Below are 22,904 nucleotides of genomic sequence, written 5' to 3' on the forward strand. Positions count from 1 at the left end.
TTTTCTACATAAAAGGTCTTGTTTCTACTTATTTTTTTTTTAATGGGGACTAATTAAAGAAATCGTAGAGGCAAAAGAGCACTCTCTCTCTGTTGTCAAGAAGCAGGAACTGGTTTCATTTTATATGAGTAGGATGTAGATAATAAATCTGCTCCCCTCAACTTTACCCTAATTTTCTTAAAGATGCTATACAACTGCAGGAATTCCAGCTCTACTAGTGCAGAAAGACTAAGCAAGCTTTTACTGAAGTTGAATACTTCAGGATTTATTTTCCCAAACCAAAAGCACATCTCAGTGCATATATATATATATATACCATATTTCCAGTCATAAATTAGGCAGACCAAGGCAATATTCCAAAAGATTATTAGTATTACAAAAATCAGCTCTAGTTCATTTGTCTCTCTCCTGGAAAGAGCAAGCTGGCATCAGTATTATGGCATTTGATGAAATGTGAAGTATCATGCTAGAATTCATGAGCACTATTACCATTTTGCTTTCCCTTGTATTCTACAACTTAATCTTGAATGTACATCTTGAATGTTAGTGCTAAGCTGCTTTAGTGCCTGAGATGTCTTCATGCTGGTATCCTGTAATAAAACCTTGTGCAATTAAGGCATATTTCAACATTAAATGGATTCCAGCTGGAAGACAAGAAAAGGGAGAGTGATGTTTTCTCCAATTAGTGATGTTCAGGCACTGTTATTCTGAGATGCTGTTCCCTCTGTGGATACAAAAATGTACCATTTGCAAGTTTTGTACCTGCCCAGTACCAGCCCAGATCCCAGTAAATCTTATTCCATATTGGTGGCCACTGCCAGGACAAAGGCTGTTGCAAAACAAAAGTCCATCAGCAGACAGGACTTCTTTTAATTCCCTAACAACCCCTTAAAGCCTCATGGAGTTGTCTGAAGAAGCCCTTTCCTTAGTGATATCTCTGCCCTTTCTGAGAGCTGCACAGAGCCTGGACAGCTGGGGTGTAATATAACCAAATACCTCGGGCAAGGAAATGTCGTGCATCTGCTTCTGCATTATGAACTGTCTTTAAAAGCTTCTTGTTTCTTGATAATTTGTTTTGAAATTTTACAATAAATTATATTTTTCATTAATTTCCCCCTGTGTGCATCTAAGAAATCAAATGCCATAGTGAGTTTGGAAGATCTGACTAGCTCAAGTCTCCGGTTCACCTTTAGGTCCTAGGTTAGCACAGATGGAAATAACTGCATGTAACACTTTATGAACATGGAGAACATAAAGAAAAAAAATCTCAGGGTTGAATATTCAGTATTTATTTTGCATTCCTGTTTGGTTTTTGAGTTGTTTTGTTGGCAGGATAAAACAAATCAAGGCTCTTTGTTTGAAAAATATTAGCTAAAGATTTTCCAGTACAACTCTCTGTTGTTTTCTCCCACTACTTTGCAACTGCAGATGGTTTGTTCTTTACAGACACATATCAAACACATTATTACTGGATGGCACTAAAGCTTCAATTAGTAAGAACAAACATAGTCAAGCAGATAATCATGCACCTTTAAATTTTTTCACCTTTTGTTCAGTGATATTGCTAAGGAAAACATTACATACCCGACATTCTCTGCATCTTCATCACACTCAGCCCTGTATTTGCAAACTCCACATTTTGAGTGTTTTCTCTGAACTTCTGTCCCAGATCCTTCATACTCTGAAAAAAAAACAATAACAGAAAGCATGACTTTCAAATTAAGCTCTGGTTTTGCTTACCTAAATCCATTTGCTTTCAGGAATACTGTCAATATAAAGCTGTCGTATACTGAAGCTATTAACCTTAATAGTGCTCCTTTTTGGAAAGTCAGTCAAATGGAAGTTGGTAGAACTGTACCAGTGACAGAAAAGCATCCTTGAAAACACTAATGCTTCATTGATTGGCTCTTCCTTTATTCTTATTTCAGTCATTTTTATTTATTCCCGCTTCACCAGGCACATAACTGGCATTGACATGTATCCCAGTCACATTTACTCTTAATTGCCACTGATAATGTATGAACCCTGTCCCTTTAGATGTCCTTGAATATTAGGTACTGGGGATTTAAATACTATTTTCTGACATAGTCTTTAATTACAGATACCCTTATGCAAGTTTACTGCTTGCATTTTTTCCCCTTTTTGATTCCTGACTATGAGATTAGACTGTGCTCATATGTCACATATGCTGTGGTGTATTTTCCAGACTACTTTGTTCAGTTCCATAGGAATAAAAGAAAAAAGTTGTCCTAACAAGAATCTGGTAGAAATGCTATGTATCCTAAAAAGTAAAATCACTATCTTAAATATTCTGATCCTAAAAACATCTATAATAATTTTACTGTTGACATGGACATCAAAAGTCTTCACCACGTAAAAGAGAAATAAATTATACTCTTACTGTTTCACTACCATTAGCCACTCCTATTTTTGATTTTTAACAAAGTGATTGATGAAGGAGAGCAAGCTACTTGGAAGGAAGGAAAAGAACGACAGAAATCTGCAGAGGGAGTCGAGATCCACTGAAAGTATCACAATATCGTGGTGGTGCACAGCTGACTGCGCCAGGCTGCCGGATGGACGGAGATCAAAGTGATCCCATTCCTTTCCTCATAGCAGCTTTGTGTGCTGTGGCAACAGTAAATCATACACCACTAATGAAAGAGCTGAATTTACATTCTTCAAAAACAAACAGGAAAAAGAAATCCACAACAGCTCTTCCTAATTTCCATGGATCTTGGCTGCAGGGAATCTCTCCCTCTGACCTGTGGGGCTGTGTTTCCATGAAGAATAGTGCAGGTGAGACCTGCAAGCTAACTGCCTTCTGTCTAAAGCATGCTGTGCATTTTCCAGAGATTAATACCTATCAAACAAAATTCCTGCTGTAGAAATTCTATCACCACTCTTATCAAGCTGCAGTAGAGGTCATCTGCTTTTACCTTTACAAATGCACATGTTATTTGATTTCTCCTTCTTTCCAGTTGCCACATTCCTATGCCTACATTTGGCATTTTAAAGTGTCCTTTAGTGTCAGATTTCACTTTTCCATGCTAATAAATGATCCCCTATGGTTTGAATAAGTTAAACAAATGGCACTGGTTTCATTCATGGTATTTCCACTTCATTTTCTGTTCTTATGACCCTTTGTCAGTAAGTTGACACCTTCTGAAGGTATGGGTACAAGAGCTGGACGTACTGTGCCAGAAAAGTTGTCATCAAAGCCAAATACCATTAGTAACATTCTTCATTTTAAACATCCAACAGTCATATTACTTTTTGACCATTTTACTGCACTGACAATCATATTTACTTTATTATCCACTTTATTCCCCAATGAATACTTTTCAGGGTCAACAGTCTGTGGGAGAGATGTTTTCCTGACATCAAGGAAAAATTACCTAGGTCCTGGACTTGCTACAGATAACTGTCCTCAGACATTAAAATCCTGCCTGCTTATGCATCCTGTTAGGTCAGTGACCCGTTCTCTGTCATCCACACCAAATCAGTGCTGACTGATTTGCTCCCCGGTCACCAATGGAAGGGGTCATGAGGCCAAGAACAGTCTCTAGAAACACACTCATTTTCTACCAACTCCTTAACATTTAATGATCTATTGATTTGCAGTATTTTTTCACGTTTGATGTGCACTGTGTGGATGCTGTGCTCTCTAGTTACTTAGACTTGTTTGAGATTAAAGATCACATTTGACTGATTAAGGTTATGGCTCTGTGGTGGTCCTCTTAAATAAAATGTTCTGTTGTACAAATGCCTTTCTTGGAAAAAAATCACCTTAAAAAATGGTAAATTTCTCAAGAAAGGTTTTCCATGATCTCATAGTGACTGGCATTAGATTTTTTCCCTTGCTTAATTTTGTACTCAGTTAATTTTTCCACCTTCTATTTCACTGCTGTGCTTCTCACAGGTGCCAATGAGAGGCTGTTGCCCCCCAGCCATCACAATTATCTTTTTTGAAAATATATATACATTATTTATCATTATTCTACTGAAGAAAAAGAGACAAAAAGTCATCAACAGCCTAGAGAATTCTTTACCACTTATTTTTAAAGCTTTTGGGTGCAAGCCTGGCAAACCTGCTGATTACAAAATACTTCTTCAACATTTGGTGCTTAATATCCTTCTATGGTACCACTAGCATGCAAAACATTTCATCATACCCCATTTATACTATCTGACTTGACTACAAATGCAAACAGAGCACTTTACTGAGCACTTTTACTGCACTATTAGCATTTCAATTTTGCAATGGAGCAAAAGAAGGTAACACAAACACAAGCACATGCAGCATAAACACCTTTCCTCTTCAGCTCAAGTTATGCTCCCTGTGAATGTTCCAGCAACTTTTTATTTTCAGAATCATAGCCCAAAACTACTTGTTTGTTGTTTCTATGTACTATCTGATGTAAAATTCTCTCTCTCTCTCTCCTTTCCCATACCTTCCCGTGCCTAAAATTGCTTTCTCTACCTTTTAAAACTACATTTGTTTTTAAAAAATTGTGACTATTGTTTTTTTTCTTGATTAGAACTTGCTGGATTTTGTGTGCATCAGTCACCTACAATATTCAGAAGCATCTTTCACTACTAGCTGCATTATTATTTAGCAGTAACAATATTAGACACTGCATATACTACAGACTGATGTCCTATTGTGGTTTAGGAATGGTACTCCCATTCAGTGTCCCCAGCGAGAATCTCCAAAGCATGTGCTGCTCTCTGGCTCTGCTCTCCCCTCCCCTTTGCCCCTGTGGTGGGATGGTGTGGTAAATTTGAGGCACAAAAGCTAAAACTCATTGGTTGAGGCAAGAACAATTTATTAGAGACAGCAATGAGATAAGAAAACAAACAGTAACATCAACAATATTAATAACAAAAGTGCACGCAGAATAGACAGCAATTCACATGCTTAAATGCTCACTGCAGCACCCAAACTGGCTGTAGCCATGCTACCCCTACCCAAAAAGAGCCATTCCTTCCGGAAAAAACTCCCCTTCCCCTGCCCCCAGCAATGATGCAAGGTAGTGTAGAATAACTTCTGGGCCTTGTCCATGCCACCTCCTGGCTAATGCAAAAATGAACATTGTCCTGGCTGGAACCAAGACAAGTCCTTCAAGAAAACACAATACAATTTCCCACCAACACAGAGTAGATGAATACTGCTTTTCAACCTGAATTGGTAGCAGACCTATACGGCTGTATCCTGTTAAAATATGTTAACCCATTAATATTTGACAGCATGTTTCTCTGGTATAAACATCTTCAAATGGCAATATATCTCTTGACACGTTGCCTCTCCCTTCTCCTTTCTCCCCCACATTTAATTGTTCCTACATAGGTTGTAGGCATTGATTTAAATATTCCAATCAATCGGATCTTCCCAGCAGGTTTCAGTAATAACAATTAGGTCAAAATATGCTCCCAAATGAGCAATTCAAGGCTCCTCTTGTTTATTATGCAAGCTTCTAATATTGATGTATAGATGACTACAGAATTTCTTCTTCTTGGTTTTGTGGGTATCTTGATTAATTCTGTTCTTAACATATTAATTTGATGTTGAGTTAAAGCTCATTTTCCCTTTATTTTCAGCTTCCTTACATGTTTCAGGGCAACGCCTCATTAATGCTGTGTCCTTCAAAAGAAACAAGGCACAAAGATAGGATCAGTGACTCCCAGTTGTCTCTCTGAGCTGTACTCCCTAACACTTCTCCTCGCGTCATTATTCCACTGCAGAAGATGGCCAGTTATACCTTAGGAGCTGCAGGGTAGGAGCCTGCCAATGGACAGCAGCTCTAGAGGAATTGGGCAGCAGTAAATTGCTTCCCTCAGCAACTCATTTGTGTGTTCCTACAATGGTAATGTGGCTGGGTTTCTGCTGAGGGCTTTCATTCAAGCTTAAAGCAAAAGCATCCATCTGTGTCAAGGTGAAGTTTTGTGTGCCCTAAGATACAGCTTGGAAAGGGAGCTATGCTGTATATTTGCATTTATCACTGTTCTCAGTGAAGAGGCGGGGAGCTGGAACCCCTCAGTAGCCATGTATAGATAGAATTCCTTGATAGAGTGTCCAGGAAAACCCCTCTGAAAACTAATTCCTAACTAGTTTGGGATTGTAATGATTTTTACTGTATCGTATAGAATCAACTAATCACAAAAATATTTCTGACTGTGATTCCCTCAGTATGGCTAGTACTGGAAATTCCTCTCAAAATACCTCAGTCCACAGGACTGCACATTAAGGACTGCAATTCACTCCAGAGCTTAGTGACTTATCCTACATTCCATTAATTTTTAGGGCAATTTTAATGATGCACTTAGTTGAAAAGGAGATTGTTCCCATAATTTGAAACAAAGCTGCAAACCTGCTCTTTTTGTCTAGAAGTATATATTCAAAGCAAGTGCAACACTATCCTGCGGTCTCCCAAAGTTTTGGCAAGTGATGTCTTGAATTTTCTTGGCCACGCTGCTGGATCATATGCAAAAGCAGTACTTGGCAGTGTGGAAGGTCCTGCTCTCTTATCCAATCACCCAGCTGGCTTAGAAGTAAAGCCCAGCTTGGTCCAGCAGAGATCTATACATGGCTGAAAAATCCTTTCCATGTGCAGTGTGGACAACACACTGCTGCTTCAAGCACGCTTCAGTAAAGGCACCAGCCTTTGGAATTGGATTTTGCAAGAGCAGGCATTACAGGCTTTAACAGGAGGATGTCAGGTCTACTTATGGCTGAGGTGCCTGGAGGAGGGGTGTTTGAAGATTGGTTCCCTAATCACAACCCAGCCAAGGTGATTGCCTTGCCCAGTGTTTATGACAATGACAGCATGTCACTTAATAAGCAAAGGACGTGAGGATGTGCACCGTAAGATTCCCTCATGAGGTGTTAGGGATTTAACACGCCTGAGATCTGGAACTTCTGCTTTGCTTCTGTGCATGGGGCGCTGTGGATAATGGTAGGAAAAGCTGGCATATTGCAAGACTGGATCAGCTTTCACACTGCAGAAACCTCCAGTTAGAGAACTCAAGTACCCATTCACTCCAGTGCCCTGCTTCAAATGCAGCTAACTCCTTTTTCTCCAAAGGAAGATGCAACAGCTTCAGAGTAAGGACGAGGGAAAATAAGCATGATTAGATGATGGTAGAAAACAAAGGACAAGAAAGTCACCGGATGCCAAGGGAGGTACCCCACATTTTCATGAACACACTGGGCACCTTTCTGCAGGCCCAGTGTAGGGTATATTATTCAAATCTGTCCTCGTTTGCTACATATCCTGTGCAAGAAGGAAAAGGAGTCAGTCTTTATGTGCCTCTGCCTCCAGTATCCTTCCAAGGATACTCCAGCATCCCTGAAAAACCTGCTTAGAATAAGTCTCCACAAAGAGAATAACTGAACATTTAGGGCCTCGGCCTCTGCCTTTATGAACCTTTGCGGTAAAAACAGCAATTCTTTCTTGTTTTATTTCAGTGTTAATTTTTCCTACACAAAATACGGTCTTGACAGCAATAAATAGGGCTATTTGAAACTGTAGTGGCATTCAGTGACAAGCCACGTGATGGAATCCACATCTTAAATCTTTCTAAATCACACACCATTATAAGAATAGCTAAAAGACATGATTCTACCTCCTATCCAGGGTGCTAATCACCATTAAGTTTCTGCAAGTCATATTGAAATACATTAAAACAAATCAGTGGCACTATTACAAATTAAAATAGAAAATATTCGAGGCTCTAAATTGTGTGTGTTTATTCCACCCTGACTGTGTGACAATTACTGGATAAGTGTTGTCCCCAGTGAGGGGAAGGAACAGATGGCAGCCTGCTAAAAAGCACATACTGTATATCAATTTATTAATTACTAAATGCAATCTGCTAGACGTTCATCACAAGATACTTCAGCTATTAAATTTCAGAGGGATTAGAAATTCAAAACAAATTATTTTAATAATAATTAACTTAGCTATATTTATTGCAAGCATGTTATTTCCTTAGCTTAAAAGCCTGAAATGACTGGGTGCCATCTGTCTAACTACATTACAACTTTTTTAATATCAAAAAGGCATTTTGCTCAGGTACACAGACAAATACTGAACAAAATGAATTAAAAATTAATGTTATGGGCATAGTAGGGCACTTAGAAATCTCACCCTTGTTGGTTGATTACTAGAGCAGGGAACCTGCCTCTTCTAGGGCAGTGATTTGTTTCTGAGAGGCTGGCTTGAAAAGCCTTTACGATTTGTTAGCTCTTTCATGGTGTATGTAACAAATGCTGATGGTTTTCAACACATTCTTGCAAAGGCCTTACTATATCACAAAGTCAACTTCATAGATGCGACCTGGAAATCTACTTTTTCATGTGCATGTGACAGTCTCTGAATAACGTTTGTGCCCCAATGTACATGTTGTGGAAATACATCCAGCAGGTCAAATAGTGTTGAAATTTACAACTGGCAGAGATGAACGTAAATCTGAGCCTGTACATTGTCCTTCTCCAGTTATACCTTGAAGTCTAACAAAATATTGATGAAACAAAGGGCCTAATTTTATGACTGCATTCTTTAGAACAGGGAAATTGCAGAATGATTCATAGGAGAATACAGAGAGAAGCCCACACTTCAGGTGCAAATTTAAAGGATCCCACCATCTTCAGCCATGACCCCAGCCAGGCAACTCTTTAAAATCTGAGGAGAACTCTTTAAAGGCTCTCTGACATTGCCTTCTGTAGGGGTGAAACATAATGGTAGAGTATTGAGAATTTTGAAATTTATCTCATTTCTGAATTGACAAGCATATACTCTTCTTAGAAGTGGCTCAGGATACCCGTTGCCACAAGTGACCAACTGCTTGATTTCATACATACAATTTTTATTACGATAATGAAATTTCAGACTTCTGAAATTAGAAAAATGGGTCATTTTATTACAACTCAATGCTAACAGAGCATAGAAAATTGAAATAGCTCATTCAGAATGTCAGAGGGCAACTAGACAATTGTGTCATTCTTAAAAATTATATTATTTCATCTCACTCAGGCATACTGAAAATTTCTTCCACTCTTAATTATTTTCCTAAAATCTAGTATTTTTGTAACAGTAAAGATGATTTGTGGAGAACCTCAACCAGAAGTTCCATGGTCTTTAGGTGTTTTTTCTTGTAGCATCTGATAGCTGCTAAGGCAAGATATTGTCTGAAACAATCTTTGATGAAAAAAATCTTTTGTGGATTTTTCTCTTGTTTTTAAGTCTACTTTTCTTTTTTCTTCTTTTTTTAACATGGAAATGAATGCATTAACATCATACAGTTTGAGAGTAGGAGGGAGAATATGCATGAAGTCAAGTTCAGAATCATCAATGAGATTGCTCTGCATTGAAATGCAGAAAATTAAAAAGAACAGTGTGAATCAGTAGCACAAATCTTAGCTAAACATGAGGCCAACAGCTAATTTCAGCAGTGGAAACTGTCTCAGGCAGAGCTATAGCAACTGAAGAGCACAACTCGGATGCTTTCCCGGTACTTTCTTTCAAAGTTAAAAATCCACTAACAGTGCATCTGCACAGCACTTGCAATGCCTCCTGAATGCACACAAGCAGCTGTGCTCATCCATTCCGTGTGTGCAAGCATCACTGGTGCATACACAATCACACTAATTGCATGTTTGAGAAACATAGCAAACACTGATTCTATGATTAACATCTGGAAACACAGATCCTAGGAAGAAAACACACGTCTCTAAGCTAGTATATTTGCTTGATGGGTGGGTGTCTCTCACTCATCCTTGCATTTTTCCACTTCCACTGAAGTTTCCTCGTGCTTCCGAGCAGCAGCTGTACCTAACCAGTAGGGCACATAGGCTCCCCAGGGAATTAGGTTCCCATTTGAGCACCCTTGTCCAAGAGTATGAGATTAAACATGCTGGCATGTGTGATTATTATATCTCAGTATATCTTGACATCCTCCAAAAGAAAATGAGGAAGGTTGGGCCAGGATGCAGTTCTGCAGCAGACAGTCCCATAGCTGAAATCACCAGAGAGGCAGAAGTGTGGAGGGCACCATGGAGCACCTCTACCCTGAAGGTCACTCTCTGCCTGGGTCCCTATTCTTTCTTCTTGTTTGGATTCCAAACAAAGCATCTCCATCCTCAATAGGTCCAACAGTCTTCTAGAAGTCTGGTTTTCTTTCTGAATTCCCTTAACTTGTAGTAAGACTTCTCAGGTTTTAATGTTTTCATGTAACACTTATACAGCTACTTGAATTATGAAAAAAACCCCAAATTCCAGCTGCAAAAATATCCTTGAATTTTCAGCCAGGGCAGAATTCAATAACCAAAGCAGCAGTGGATTCCATTCTTTGAAGGACTGCTTTCAGACACAGAAAATAACCCAACATGTTGAAGACTAACCAACTGTCCCACAGAAGTATTACCCAATACCCAGTTTAGCGAGGAAGGTGCACAGGGACAGGAATAATTCAATGTATCACAAATAGCCAAGATGTATTTAAAAAAAAGAAGAGCCAAGCAGGATTTTCAGTGTCTCATTGTTTAAATTTCCTTTTACTTAACCTAAAATTAAGAACTAAATCCAACTGTTTTCATACTGAAGAGAAGAAAGAACATTTCAATTGTCCCAAAGGCACTCAGAAGAAACTCCAATAAATGAAGGCCTAATGTCACAAAGCTGCTGGAGGACAGAGTGGGTACATTGTTTCTTCTTAATTCAGTACCCAGGCAGTGCAGAAACTCACCTAGGGCCAAGGGAACCAGATTCAAATCTTTCTGCCTGAAGTGAACTGAATCTACATATTCCACCTCCCAAGACAATGCATCAACTACTTCTGCAAGGTATCGAGGGACCACCAAACCTCCTAAACCGGTGGCATTCTATTTTGCATAAATAATTCAAATGCACTGGCATGCTGAGCCCCAGCTAACAAAGCCTTTCCACAGCACAAATCCCTCCTCCCCAGCTCTTTGTCCCAGGCTCAATGAACATTTCAAGTGAGAACAAAAAGAACAACAATGACAAAAGAAAGCCCATGTGGGTCTCTCTTGCCCCTACAGGTGGATTTGGGCTCAGCCTCCTGCCCCAAATCAAGGAATGAGTATATTTGAACAGGGACCTTTCACCTCTTCAGTGAGTAGCCAACAAAACAGATGCTCTGGCCTACGTTTTTCCAAACTGCTCTTAAAGCTACCCAAAGAATCCTGACATCCATCAGTCAGCGGCCAATCTCTTCCACATCAACATAGTAACATTTACAAGGGACTTTAACCAAGATTTTTATATACAGTTAGAAAATAAGAAAAAAAAAACCAAACCCAACTAGTCTCAATAGCATTCAAACTTTTCTAAAACTGTTCCAAAAATAAAAGTGAAACATGGACTAAATTTCTGTCATCTGTCTCCTACAAGAACTGCATAGTAGTACCAAGGCCAGAAAGCTTGGTTTGCAGGGAGCAGTCAGAGTGGAATAACAGGCTGGCTAACAAAGGGGGAAGGAGAAGCAAACAGAGCTGGGGAAAGAGTGTAAAGCATCAGAAAAGTCACCTGTGGAGGTAAGAAGAGGAAGTGTTCCGGCAGAAAATTGTTCCTTCATACACTGCCCCAAAAGGAAACAAAGGTGAGAATGGCCCTGTGCTACCAGCAGCCCAGGAATTTACTGAAAGCAGTAAGGGGGAGGGAAACGTCTCCCTTCTCCTCCAAGGTGAAGAGTGAGCTAGCTCCTTGTTTTTGAAAAGTTAACTGTTACATTTAGCTACAGAGTGATGCCATAGATGGTTTTCCACAAAAACACATTTTCATGCAGCTATAGAAGATTTACAGTACTTCAAAACTCAGTCCCAACAGTATGAAATGCAACATCTTCTTAATAATACCAAAGGCTAAAAGCAAAACAGTTTTTCTGTGATTCTATATATCTGTGTCTCATATTTTTAATTCTATATGTATCCTTGTTAGTAGTATCAAAGTTAGAATTAAGATAATTTTTTTTAATCTTTGGAAGAAGATTAAGAGGTGTTGAAAGACTGGAACACTTCTACTACCACCAGGGGTACTACATCTCCTCTTTAAATATACAGCTTTGAACAAAAAAATACTTTAGTAAAATACTTTATATAAATAGATATCATAATGCAATTGTTCTATATTTTAGGCAACAAGCTCAATCAAGCATAAGGTAACAACTAGATGTTTTAGACACTAAGGAAATAAATGTAAGGGACAAATGGTAAGAAATTTATTGTGAATGGCAATTTTCTGGAGAGAAATACAGGTGAAATAGGGATCTAAATATTGCACTGCATTGCTGGTAACAGATGAAAAATTATATAGGTAAAATCTAAAAGAACAATATTGGTGAAATGCACACTACAATCTATTCCTCTACCACTACTGTTCTGAGCTGGTCCAATAACACTGCAACCCTTATAGCTTACTTTAAGTGCCATAATTTTCCCACAATTCATGTGGTATACAGTAGCCATGTATATATACATATATATATAAAAATGTATGCATAAAACTGACACACATTAGTTTGAAAGAAAAACCAAAACCAAAGATAAGTGGAATTTGGTACTCACCTCCTTCTCCTGACCCAGAGCCATTATCTGAAAAAAACAGAGGGGGAGAAAAAAAAAAAAAAAAGAAATAAATTAAAATATTTCTCCAGGAGAAGCTGTTCAGGAACTCGTCACTGTAAAACATTACACAGATGCCACATTTCATGAGCCAGCTGTAAAAACAAATATTCCACGTAAGGTCTGGCATCCTTTAATATGGTTTGTCCATACTCACTGTGCCCTAGTCTCACTCTTCCCTGTCAAGATGTTACTTAAAGAACAGCATTATTCAATACTGAAAATAAATATATTTCTTAGACTCTTTTCAACTGTTAGAGATTAAAATTTGTTAAACCAAAAAGAGATGAAGAGTACAAAGTCCAATTTTTGGAACATTTATTTTTCCTTACCCTCTGGCCCTGGGAGTGGTACTTCAAGGACTACTTCAACACATAAATTTGACTGCAGAAGCACCTCCAGAAGACAACTAGTCGTCCAAGTAAGGTTGATTTAAGTCATGTAATGACAAAATTGCTTCTGTCAGTTGAGTCAATCACTTGGTATAAAGATGCTCTAATGACATTGTTATTTCATTGACATTTGACTGACTGGATTAGCATCTGGTGAGTGACAGCTTTCAACTGGATCCCATTTGCATTAGCAGTGCAAGTGTCAGCAGGACTTGAGCTTCCTCACCACCCACGGTCAACTAACTCTATTTCAGAGCAGTATGGATCTGTTTAGGGAATTTGCATGTGCATCCTGCTGGGCAGCACTCTGCACAGGCTTCAGCTAGCATGGCAGTAAAGACAAGCCCTTAAACACATGAACTGAGTCACAAAACCTCCTGCAAGAATGAATGGCAACTACTGTCAGTGAATCGTTTCCCATTCCCATTAGATTAGCTTCTCTGCAGCTGAGGAGAGGAGACCACGCACTCTGCTCATCCCACACTCTCCTTTCATGCCTGCTTTAGTGATGGAGAAGGCAGCTGAATTTATCCACTAAAATCTGAAAGAAGAAGGAGGCCAGACAGAGAGAGGAGTGGGAATTTTACTTCCACACATGGAGGAAAAACCAGAGGAAAAACCAAACTCTGTGTTTGCTCAGTTCCCTTCCCTGCTTTTCTTTAAGGAGATGTATTTCTAAGAATAATTCCTTTTCATGCGTGGATGAAAGTGTGAAATTCCACGTTACTGGGTCACTTCACACATTAAAAATAATTTCCTGTCACATGGAGTATAAGGAATAGAGATTTGTTTTTCTTTCACCTTAATTTTCCTTTCTTTCCTCCTATACCACTATTTGGTGTCTAACAGACTGAGCTTATAACTTTACAGAAATTAACACAAAAACCAGAAGGTTCTTTTTTCCATCGATAGTGACCCACTTTACTGACAAAGCAGGAAATCCCATATAAATTGTCCTTGTTGAATCACTGGGAAATATGCCTTATGATGCAGTATTGCTTCATTAAGAAATTTGAAGGAGCATAATTTACTTATATGAGTTAATATACAGGATTATTTGTGGTGGTGAAATTGTGTCATAAGCTGTTTTGGTGGAGAGGAAGCTGACATACAAATATGAGCAAGTTCACCATATGTGATGCATATGAAAGACAAAGGACAAAATGTCTCAGAGGAGCTTGACTTTTTCCATGTTTTTATTTCCAGCTCTCACTCTCTGCTTTCCCCTGAGGTGAGAAATGCTGCTCAGCCCCAGTGTGCAGGGCTCTGGCTAAATCCTGTGTGCATGGGGCAGGACAGGTACCACATGTGGAAAGCACCCTGTAAATCAAGGAGCTGATGCTCAGACCACCCATCTCTATAGATAATTGGCTTGATATACATGAAGTCCACTTGGCAGGACATAACAGCAGCAGGATAGATTTTCTACTCCTCTGGACTTTCAGCTCTCAAAAAGGATTAAAAAAAAAGTGTCATCCTCTCTAATACTGTATCATTTTCAACTTTTCTCTGGGAGCTATGCTAGGAGTCTCATCTCCAGGGCAACCATGCTAAACTAAGCTGGTATTCCTGCTTTTTTTCTTTTCCTGGGCCTTGGCTAGATTTGTCCAGGCAACTGCTGGTTAAAAGAGTAGCATTTTTTTCCAGCTTACTTGGACAAGCAACCCTGCTCTTTCAGGCCTTTAATGAAGTCAGAGTTTTCAAAAGTTGTCTTCATGCACCAAGATCAGTCAAGAAAGACGCTCAAAGAAGCGAAGATGCTGGGCACAAACAGCATTCCCCCAGCCACTGGTCAGTAATTAGAGGAAGAGTGATTGACCTCTATCTTTACTTAAGCCACCCTTTTTCAAATAGGTGGCTTTTCCTTCAAGGTGTTCAAGGCCAGGCTGGATGGAGCTCTGAGCAACCTGGTCTACCAGAAGATAGCTTCACCCAGGGCCGTGAGGTGGGAGCTGGATTATCTTTAAAGTCCCTTCCAAATGAAACCATTCCATGGTTCTATAAAAAATATGCTAATACACAAATATACAAGCTTCTGCTGTGAGCTGCTTTAATCCATACGGAGTTTCTGGATAAAATACACAAAGAAGGACTTGGATGAGACACAGCATCTGAATGCTGCAAGCACTCAGCTACGTTCAGAATCTTCTCTTTTGTTCTTTCTGAACAGGAGCCATTTCTGTACTGTGGGTCTGCTTTGGTGCAGAGGCAGAAAAACTCCCCAAAACCAAAAATGTTTGCAGCCTCTCTCATTCAGAAGGGATGGCTTTTAACTCAAAGTAGTATGACAATTGAACCCATCTCTTGCCCATTTAGGGCAACAGCTCTGAACTGCTAAGTACAAACAGGAGGGCAAACAGTCCACTGACAAATTTTAAGCAAGCAGACCCTTCCATAAGCCACTCCTAAGAGAATAATTCCTGTGCTTGTTTCTAGTTCTGCAAATAGCTTTACTCTCCTTTTTCCTTTTTTTTTTTTTTTTTGACTTAGAAATCACAACAGAAAACAATGGATGGTGGCTTCCAAATGTATACAGCACACTGAGAAGCTGCAAGTCTAATCAAGTACTACATTATTGCGTGGTTACACTTTCATGTGCAAACAATATAAATCTGGCATCAGTCAAAATCAATGTTAAAACCTGTGTAGGCAGACCCAAAATTTCAGCCATACATTCTCTTTCATTTCTCTAAACAACCATTTTTAATGTCAAAACTTGCATTTTGTTTATGTCTAAAGCATCTATAATTGACTTTTTCTTAACATTGCTTATTTTAGAATCCTGAAACTCTGACAGCCTTCTGGCAAAGGAAATAAGAAAATATGCTGCAAATCACAAATGTCTGTAAAATTTTAATCAACATATTACCTGCTGAGAAACAGAATAATGATTTAGTGACTAAATCACTCAGTGTAGCCTGTTCTAGTGCCGTAGCTACAGAAGATATCAATTCCTAGCAAATGGGAAGTATTTTATTCTTGTATGAGGTTCAAAAGTCTGATATACTTTAAATATTAAACAGTTGTTCCAACACTAAGGAGGAATTTAATCCTATTGTGTTGGGTGTGTCCCAGCTCTGATAGGAAACCAGTGAATCTGTACTTGTCTCCCAATGATGCCCTAGAATAAAGCATTTTTATTGCAAATCAAAGGTAACCAGTGAAAATTAATGGGGGTCTACAAAATATCTTTTAATTTGATATATGAGTCTCCATTATATGTGTAACAGATCAAGAGCACAAATATGTCGCTGTCTTGTCAGGGCATGGAGAGGTTCTGGGTTATGGCTTTTATCATCTGATATTTTCACGTCACCCAAAGTACATCAGACACTCAGAGAGCAGCAGGGGCCATTCTAGTGGAGCTCTGCTGAGGCACTTAAAGTTGCAACAGTGTAGAGTGCAGTATGCAGCCTGAATCAGAACATCTTATGCTGCATTTCCTGGGTTTTATGTAGGTCTTAAAGAAAAAAAAGAGGAGGGTAGAAAAAAAAATTCCCATACTAGCTGGATAATGTAGTAATTAGCTGCCAGCAACCTGAAGCTGAGAAGAATTGATTTTTCATTTTGAAATTTCTCTTTCTTAGTAGAGTAGAATGCACATATAAACAAACACTTTTTGTTGTTCCTAAAACATTATTCTAGGATTTTGTTTTATTGATAGAAAGAAACTTTCATGCTGTGTGTCCATTTCTTAAAATTGGTTGGTCATAAAATTAAAAAATATTATTTAATTATACATTCTCAGTTCAAACCTTCATATTTCTCGAGTGTTGTTACAGTAATATGTGAGTCCTCCAAAACTGGATTGCATTTTTTTTTTCTATTTTTGCAGCATCTGGAGATAATTTATGGGTGGGAGATTGGGAAAGACAGTAGATTCAGTCATCAGCCTGAGGGATGCTGGAATTATGCTTCTGAGCTGGGCACAAACCATGGGCTTCCTTCAGCATTAGGACCAACAACACAGATGGTTTTGGACCTTAGCAAACATGAGCCAGACCTCAGGATAGGTCTGTGCTGCAGTCAAAGGCCTTAGAGCAGCTGGTGTGAAACGTGCTGCATTTAAATGAGGTAACTGGGACTGGCAGCAGTGAGGACTTGGACTAGGTACCCTGCACATGCATTTCCCCTGATTTCCAGATACGATTCTGCAGCTACCAGTGAGCTCCAGGCCTGATAACTCTAAATTGTCATTGCAATTAAGCAACATAAAGTTAGTAAGGAGTGTGCATCTGACCCATGGTCACGCTTTTGGCTGCCATACGGACGTAACTTTGTTTAGATTAATCCAAACAACCTTTCTGCATCCAAAGATGAGAGATGTCTCACAACTTAATATTTTATAAGTATTATTTATGTACCAAAGATTGCAGTTATTGACACTACTGAGTCATTTAATTTCTTTCTAAGAAAGCCAGCCATGTGTCTGGTCTCACCAGCTTTGAATCTACACAGAGGTTCAGAACTTTAACTGCTGGTTAAAGATTCTGTGTCTGAGAGTATGTTGTAATATTCAAGAAAAGAAAAACCTGTCCCATGTATTTGAAATGTAGAAAAATATATGCTTTAAGTGTGTGGAAAGACAAAAAAGGCAAGTTCATTAGAAATGTGAGGTAGAATGATTTTGTAAGTTATGCATGTCTTCAATGTAATGATCCAAAGTCAAAGACGATACCTTGGATACAGGTAGAGCAGCAGTCAGGATGATCAGTGTCACTTGTTGGATGCTCCACTAGTTCTGTATATCCTAAAAGTAAAAGTCCTAAAGAAATGGCTAATTTGGGATCTGCTCCAAATTTGTTAAAAGCCTTTTGATGGATATCAACGCTCCTCTATAAGCACCACAGAAGCATTAATAATCTATTTTCTCAGATAAAGTATTTCAGCTTGTAATGTTTATTTATTAATCTGTTAGCATATCAGAAGATCTATCAGATTTCTTGTCTAGCAAAAGGTTCCTTTCCTAAAGAGGACTCAGGCTTTCCACATTATTTCATTCTATGAAAAGCACAAAAATTTTAGTTGCTGGAATTAAGGGCAAAACTAAAGAGCTAACCATAAAACATTATTCATTAGTGACACAAAGTGATGTTTTACATACCAGAATAACAAGGTCCTCTTGATACCATTGTTATCTCTTTCTGGTGCTTGCAAGCAGCTCTCCTGAGGAAGCATTCATTTTGGTAAGTGTCTCCATTTGATCCACAAACAGGAATATAGTTCGTGTGACACTGGAAAAGAAATTATAAAATAACCAGTCATACAGAAATCAAGTGATTAATCTGAACTGCATATTAATATAGAGGAATATAGTTGTGTTATTAACAGTATCTTATAACCCTTTTTGCTAAAGAACTACTTGAAATATATTCATTTTTCACTATCACTATATGTATTCCTCTTGGATCACTGAAATAATAGTCTAACTCCACATGGACTGAACATAGGAATTCAGTAGGAAAGATTAAAAGCACAAAATAACTATGGTGGGACTTTGTACTGGCTAGAGGGAATATGCCAGGCATCTAGAAGTATTTGAAGGATAAACACTGAGGCAGGAGAAAACTTCAAGATAATACAAGAAAGTATGACTAGGCACAGGGGGCTGAAACTAAGCAAAGGAGAATTTAAGGAGAACAGTGCTTAAGGGGAGATTTGCTGACCTTTTTGGTCAGAACAGTCTTACAAAAGATGTGGAAAACAATAGCCATTCTCATTAAAGTCAAAAGCATCATGAGACTTTTACTTGGTCAACAACTCTAATAATGCTTTTCTATTACTACACTGAAAAATTTAAATCTTAAATTTACTAGAATTTGATCCAAATACAAAGAAAGAAAGGAAGAAAGTAAAATTTATCATTCAGAATAGCTTTTGCAGAAGCTACCTGCATTTTGCTGCTTTCTTATATTCTAACAGAAATGGATTATAAGCCCCTGGTACACATAATGTGCATTAAGATGCTGGGACCACCAATCTGCCTAACATCTGAGAGTGCTGCATGACTTCCTGCTGAACTGGACGTCCAAACCCTGCATTACAGCACGGAAAAGGAGATATTGCCCTGTTTGGGGGTGTGGTGGTAACTGTAATGTCAGACACTTTTGCATCTTCAACATCTTTTTCTCTTTGGTAAAAAGAATCCAACCAAAAACAAAAACCAAGAAGCAATGATGAAATACAGAGTAGCTACCAAATTTCTTAACCAAAGTTTATGATTAAACTGGTATAGTTCAACCTGTGAGAGTGCATGCAGAAATAACAACATTAGTTAAGCTAAAATGACTTAAAATAGTTTCTTCTCCAAATTCCAAATGAGAGTCTATTCCTCAACAGTTTCTTTATGCTTTGACATACATAAAGGTCAAAATACTGAAATGTTAAAACATAATTTTGAAGGGTATTACTCTCCAATCCTTTGTCATCCTGCCATAGATGACCAACTGAGAATGAACTAAGCAGGTACTGACAAAAATAAATCATTCTGCCAGCTCTGAAAATTATTTCTATCAGTTTTGTAATACTTCCCCATGGTAAGCAGCTCTCAGACACTCAACCACAGCCATTAGTCCTGCCACATGCCATACAGAACAGTCATTTCTAGAGAGTAATTAACAGGTAGCTCCAGAGGAGGACAATATTTTCCAAGAGATGATTGTCTGTTCAATAGATAATTCTCAATTCTCCTTAAGTCTCAGTGTGATGTTTTAAATTTGCAGGTTCTTTTCTGAGGATAGAAAATGAAAAGTAAAGGGATTCCTTTTTTAAAGTTTGGTAAGCCTTTAGTGATTTGTTACAGTAGAGCCTAAAGTTCTCCTACGAGCATCCTTCAGAAGTGGTTTTCTTGTGAGGAAGTACTCTAGTAGCTCTAATACCTCAAATGGCCAAAAGGGAGAGCATCTCTTCATGCACAGGATCTGCTCAGCAGACTGTGTCATGGGAAAATTCATCCAAGGTCCTTCCAGTGCTGTGTGATTTCAAAGTTTCCAACATCTGAATGGATTGTAAGATTTGCTCACTGTCACTTAGCTCTTTTTCCTGTTCTCTCCTATTAAAGCAGTTATCTTATTAAACTGATTGTTTTCAAGCCTCTCTTACTGAAATTGGAAAAGAGAGCCCCATGATGTCTCTCTCTCCCCTCATCCCACCTCACCCCATCTTACCTCCCCCACTGGTTCATAATGCAAGCACCGTGTTGATCAGTTTTTCATTCAGGTTTTGTAAAACTCATCCAAAACACAGCAAAATACCTTTTAGCCTGCAGAGCTCTTGCTGCCATGACATTAGAGGTGTTTCAAACAACACTGAAATTTGTCATCCATTTTCCCTAATCTAAAGAAAGGTTGTGCCAGTCTCGGCCTTAGTTCAGGGGTGGTTCTGATTAGTTGTGCTGCTCTGATCCCCAAAGCACCCCTCTGTCATGCAGATCTCATTGCAGTTACAACTTCCATGTGAGGGGAAGAGGATGGACAGGCACTGATCTCTTCTCTGTGGTGACCAGTGACAGAACCCGAGGGAATGGCCTGAAGGTGTGTCAGGGGAGGTTTAGGTTGGATATCAGGAAATGGTTCCTCACCCAGAGGGTGGCTGGACACTGGAACAGGCTCCCCAGGGAATGGTCACAGCACCAGCCTGACAGAGTTCAAGAAGTGTTTGGACAATGCTCTTGGGCACATGGTGTGACTCCTGGCATATCCTGTGCAGGGTCAGGAACTGGACTCAATGACCCTTGTGGGTCCCTTTCAAATCAGCATATTCATGAATTCTGTGATTTCCTCACTAGCAGCAACATCTTACCTGACCACAACCTGGATCCCAGATCAATTTAATTTTGCAACTCTCTTGTTAGGGTACATTTTTCTAAAAATGGCAGTTTTAACAACATAAGAATGCCTTGTTGGATTAATTCAGCAAGTATTTTCCTGGCTAAAGCTTTTGACATACATTACATATATGTTATGCAAAGACACTTAGGCATCTGAACGACAAGCAGGGGTTGCAAAGGAATCTTAGGAAAAAATGCAATGACACAGTTATAGGAAACACACTTCTGGGAGAACAGGCTGATATTCCCACATCTTCCTTTCAGTGCCTCTTCAGCTGAACCACTATACACAAATCTGTCTATTTTCCTTTCAAAACCTTGCAATATCAGAAAAAAAAAAATAGCTAGCTCTCAGATAGTCTTGCATGTGAAGAACCTAACAGTTTGGGCTGGGTGTTTGCTCCCTGGAAATTTTGGTGCTGCTAGTTGCAGCAAAATGAATAAACTCAATTGAATTTGAGAGTTACAGGAAGATTTTCAACCTGCTATGTCTGAAAAACACAGTATCTTCTCCTCACCCATAGACTTCTTTCCTAAGAGTATAGAATAAATTATTCAAGAAAAACAAGTAAATATGCAAGTAGCTTAAAAACAATACTTTTTAAAAAAATATGCTCTTCAAAACAAATTAACAGTTTAGCACATGGACTAGTTCTTTTTTTAATGTTTTCAAGACCTGGTTATTAGGAAGTTACAACATTTACCACCAACAAAAAATAAATGAAACCTCTGGTTTTCCCAGGGTGTATTTATTTGCCTTTTTTTTATATATCATTACTGAGCTTTGATTTTACTATTTTGTATAAATAAATGTTACAGACAGACTGAGACAGATGAAAAAACCTTGTCTCATAAGAAAATTTTCGCCCTATAAAAGGCAGCTAGAACAATGTCCCTAGCACAGGTGAACAGCACACTATCAAAAGCCAGCTCTGAAACACTGTAATCCAAAACTAGTGTAAGATCATATACACACCATTGTTATTCTGGTTCCCCTTGATTTATTATTTCTTGGAAACAGAACACACAATTATTTTTAGAACACTGGAAGACAGGCCACTCCAGGGTTTGCTGATAACACTGCCAGCTCCTCCAGTTTTACCATGAGTCTTGTACATAATATTGATATATTTGTCCTGGAATTGCCATGATAGTTATAAAAACTGTAAACTAATGGCTCAAAAACCGACAAAAAATTGAACCTGCTATTTATTTCTTTTTAAAACTTCAGAAGACATTTTTATCCTTTTTTTTTTCCTGGGCAGGACTAATTCATTGTTCTAATTCATAACCTTTATGATCACTGGTGACCATGCTATTATCTGATCCAATCAGTGCCATTGAAAAAGGAGCTTATGGTTAGAGTCCATAAGCCTACTGCTGAGCGCAATTTTTGAAGCACTCTACAAATACTTCTGAATACTGAAGGATTTGTTAGAAATGGCAAAAAAAAAGGTGAGCAGCCCTTACCTGGAACTGACACGCACATTTCAAGCCATCGCCCTCTTCCTTGCACACTCCTCCATATTTACATGACGATTCATCACACACTCTTACATCAGATTCCCTTACATTTAACTCTGCAGAAAAACAGAAAAACGAGACAGAAAATATTCATAAGATGAGTTATTTTGAGGACTGCCTTGTCCTTAAACCCTCGGAACACCTCTACTGCCTTACTCCCATATAGAAATTAAAGGAAAAAAATTAAAGAGCCAGAGCTTTTCCCCAGGCTGCCCTGCATGGGCTGAGCCCTGCCCTTGTGCTCCCCTCCAGGGACACATCCTGCTCCTCAGAGGAAGCTTTCCCTGGTTGAGAGACTGGTTGTGGCTAAATGCTGATTCACCACATAAACAGATACAGAGAAAGCATATATTTATGCTACCCAAATTCTCTTCCATGTTTCCCCTGATGGGGATGCCACAGTGTAAACCCTTCCCCACAGAAGTTGTTTCTAGTAGGAGTCAGGAGCTTTACACAGGTTATAGCCTATGTTTCTTACCTACTACCCATTTTTGCTTTACTCTTTACAAAGATCCTG

General features: G+C 38.7%; 1 protein-coding gene across 1 annotated transcript in view; it reads right to left on the reverse strand.

The window, feature by feature from the left end:
• TMEFF1 (transmembrane protein with EGF like and two follistatin like domains 1) overlaps positions 1-22,904 on the reverse strand; it is a 113,336-nt gene that overhangs the window by 23,531 nt on the left and 66,901 nt on the right. Inside the window, exons 2-5 of the mRNA XM_068194739.1 lie at positions 22,334-22,443; positions 18,140-18,269; positions 12,587-12,613; positions 1,585-1,681 (exon numbers count right to left, since the gene is read on the reverse strand). Coding sequence (XP_068050840.1) covers positions 1,585-1,681; positions 12,587-12,613; positions 18,140-18,269; positions 22,334-22,443 — 364 coding nt within the window. The remainder of the gene's footprint in view (positions 1-1,584; positions 1,682-12,586; positions 12,614-18,139; positions 18,270-22,333; positions 22,444-22,904) is intronic.

The sequence above is a fragment of the Anomalospiza imberbis genome, chromosome 1 (genome assembly GCF_031753505.1).
Source record: "Anomalospiza imberbis isolate Cuckoo-Finch-1a 21T00152 chromosome 1, ASM3175350v1, whole genome shotgun sequence".
Taxonomy (NCBI): domain Eukaryota; kingdom Metazoa; phylum Chordata; class Aves; order Passeriformes; family Viduidae; genus Anomalospiza; species Anomalospiza imberbis.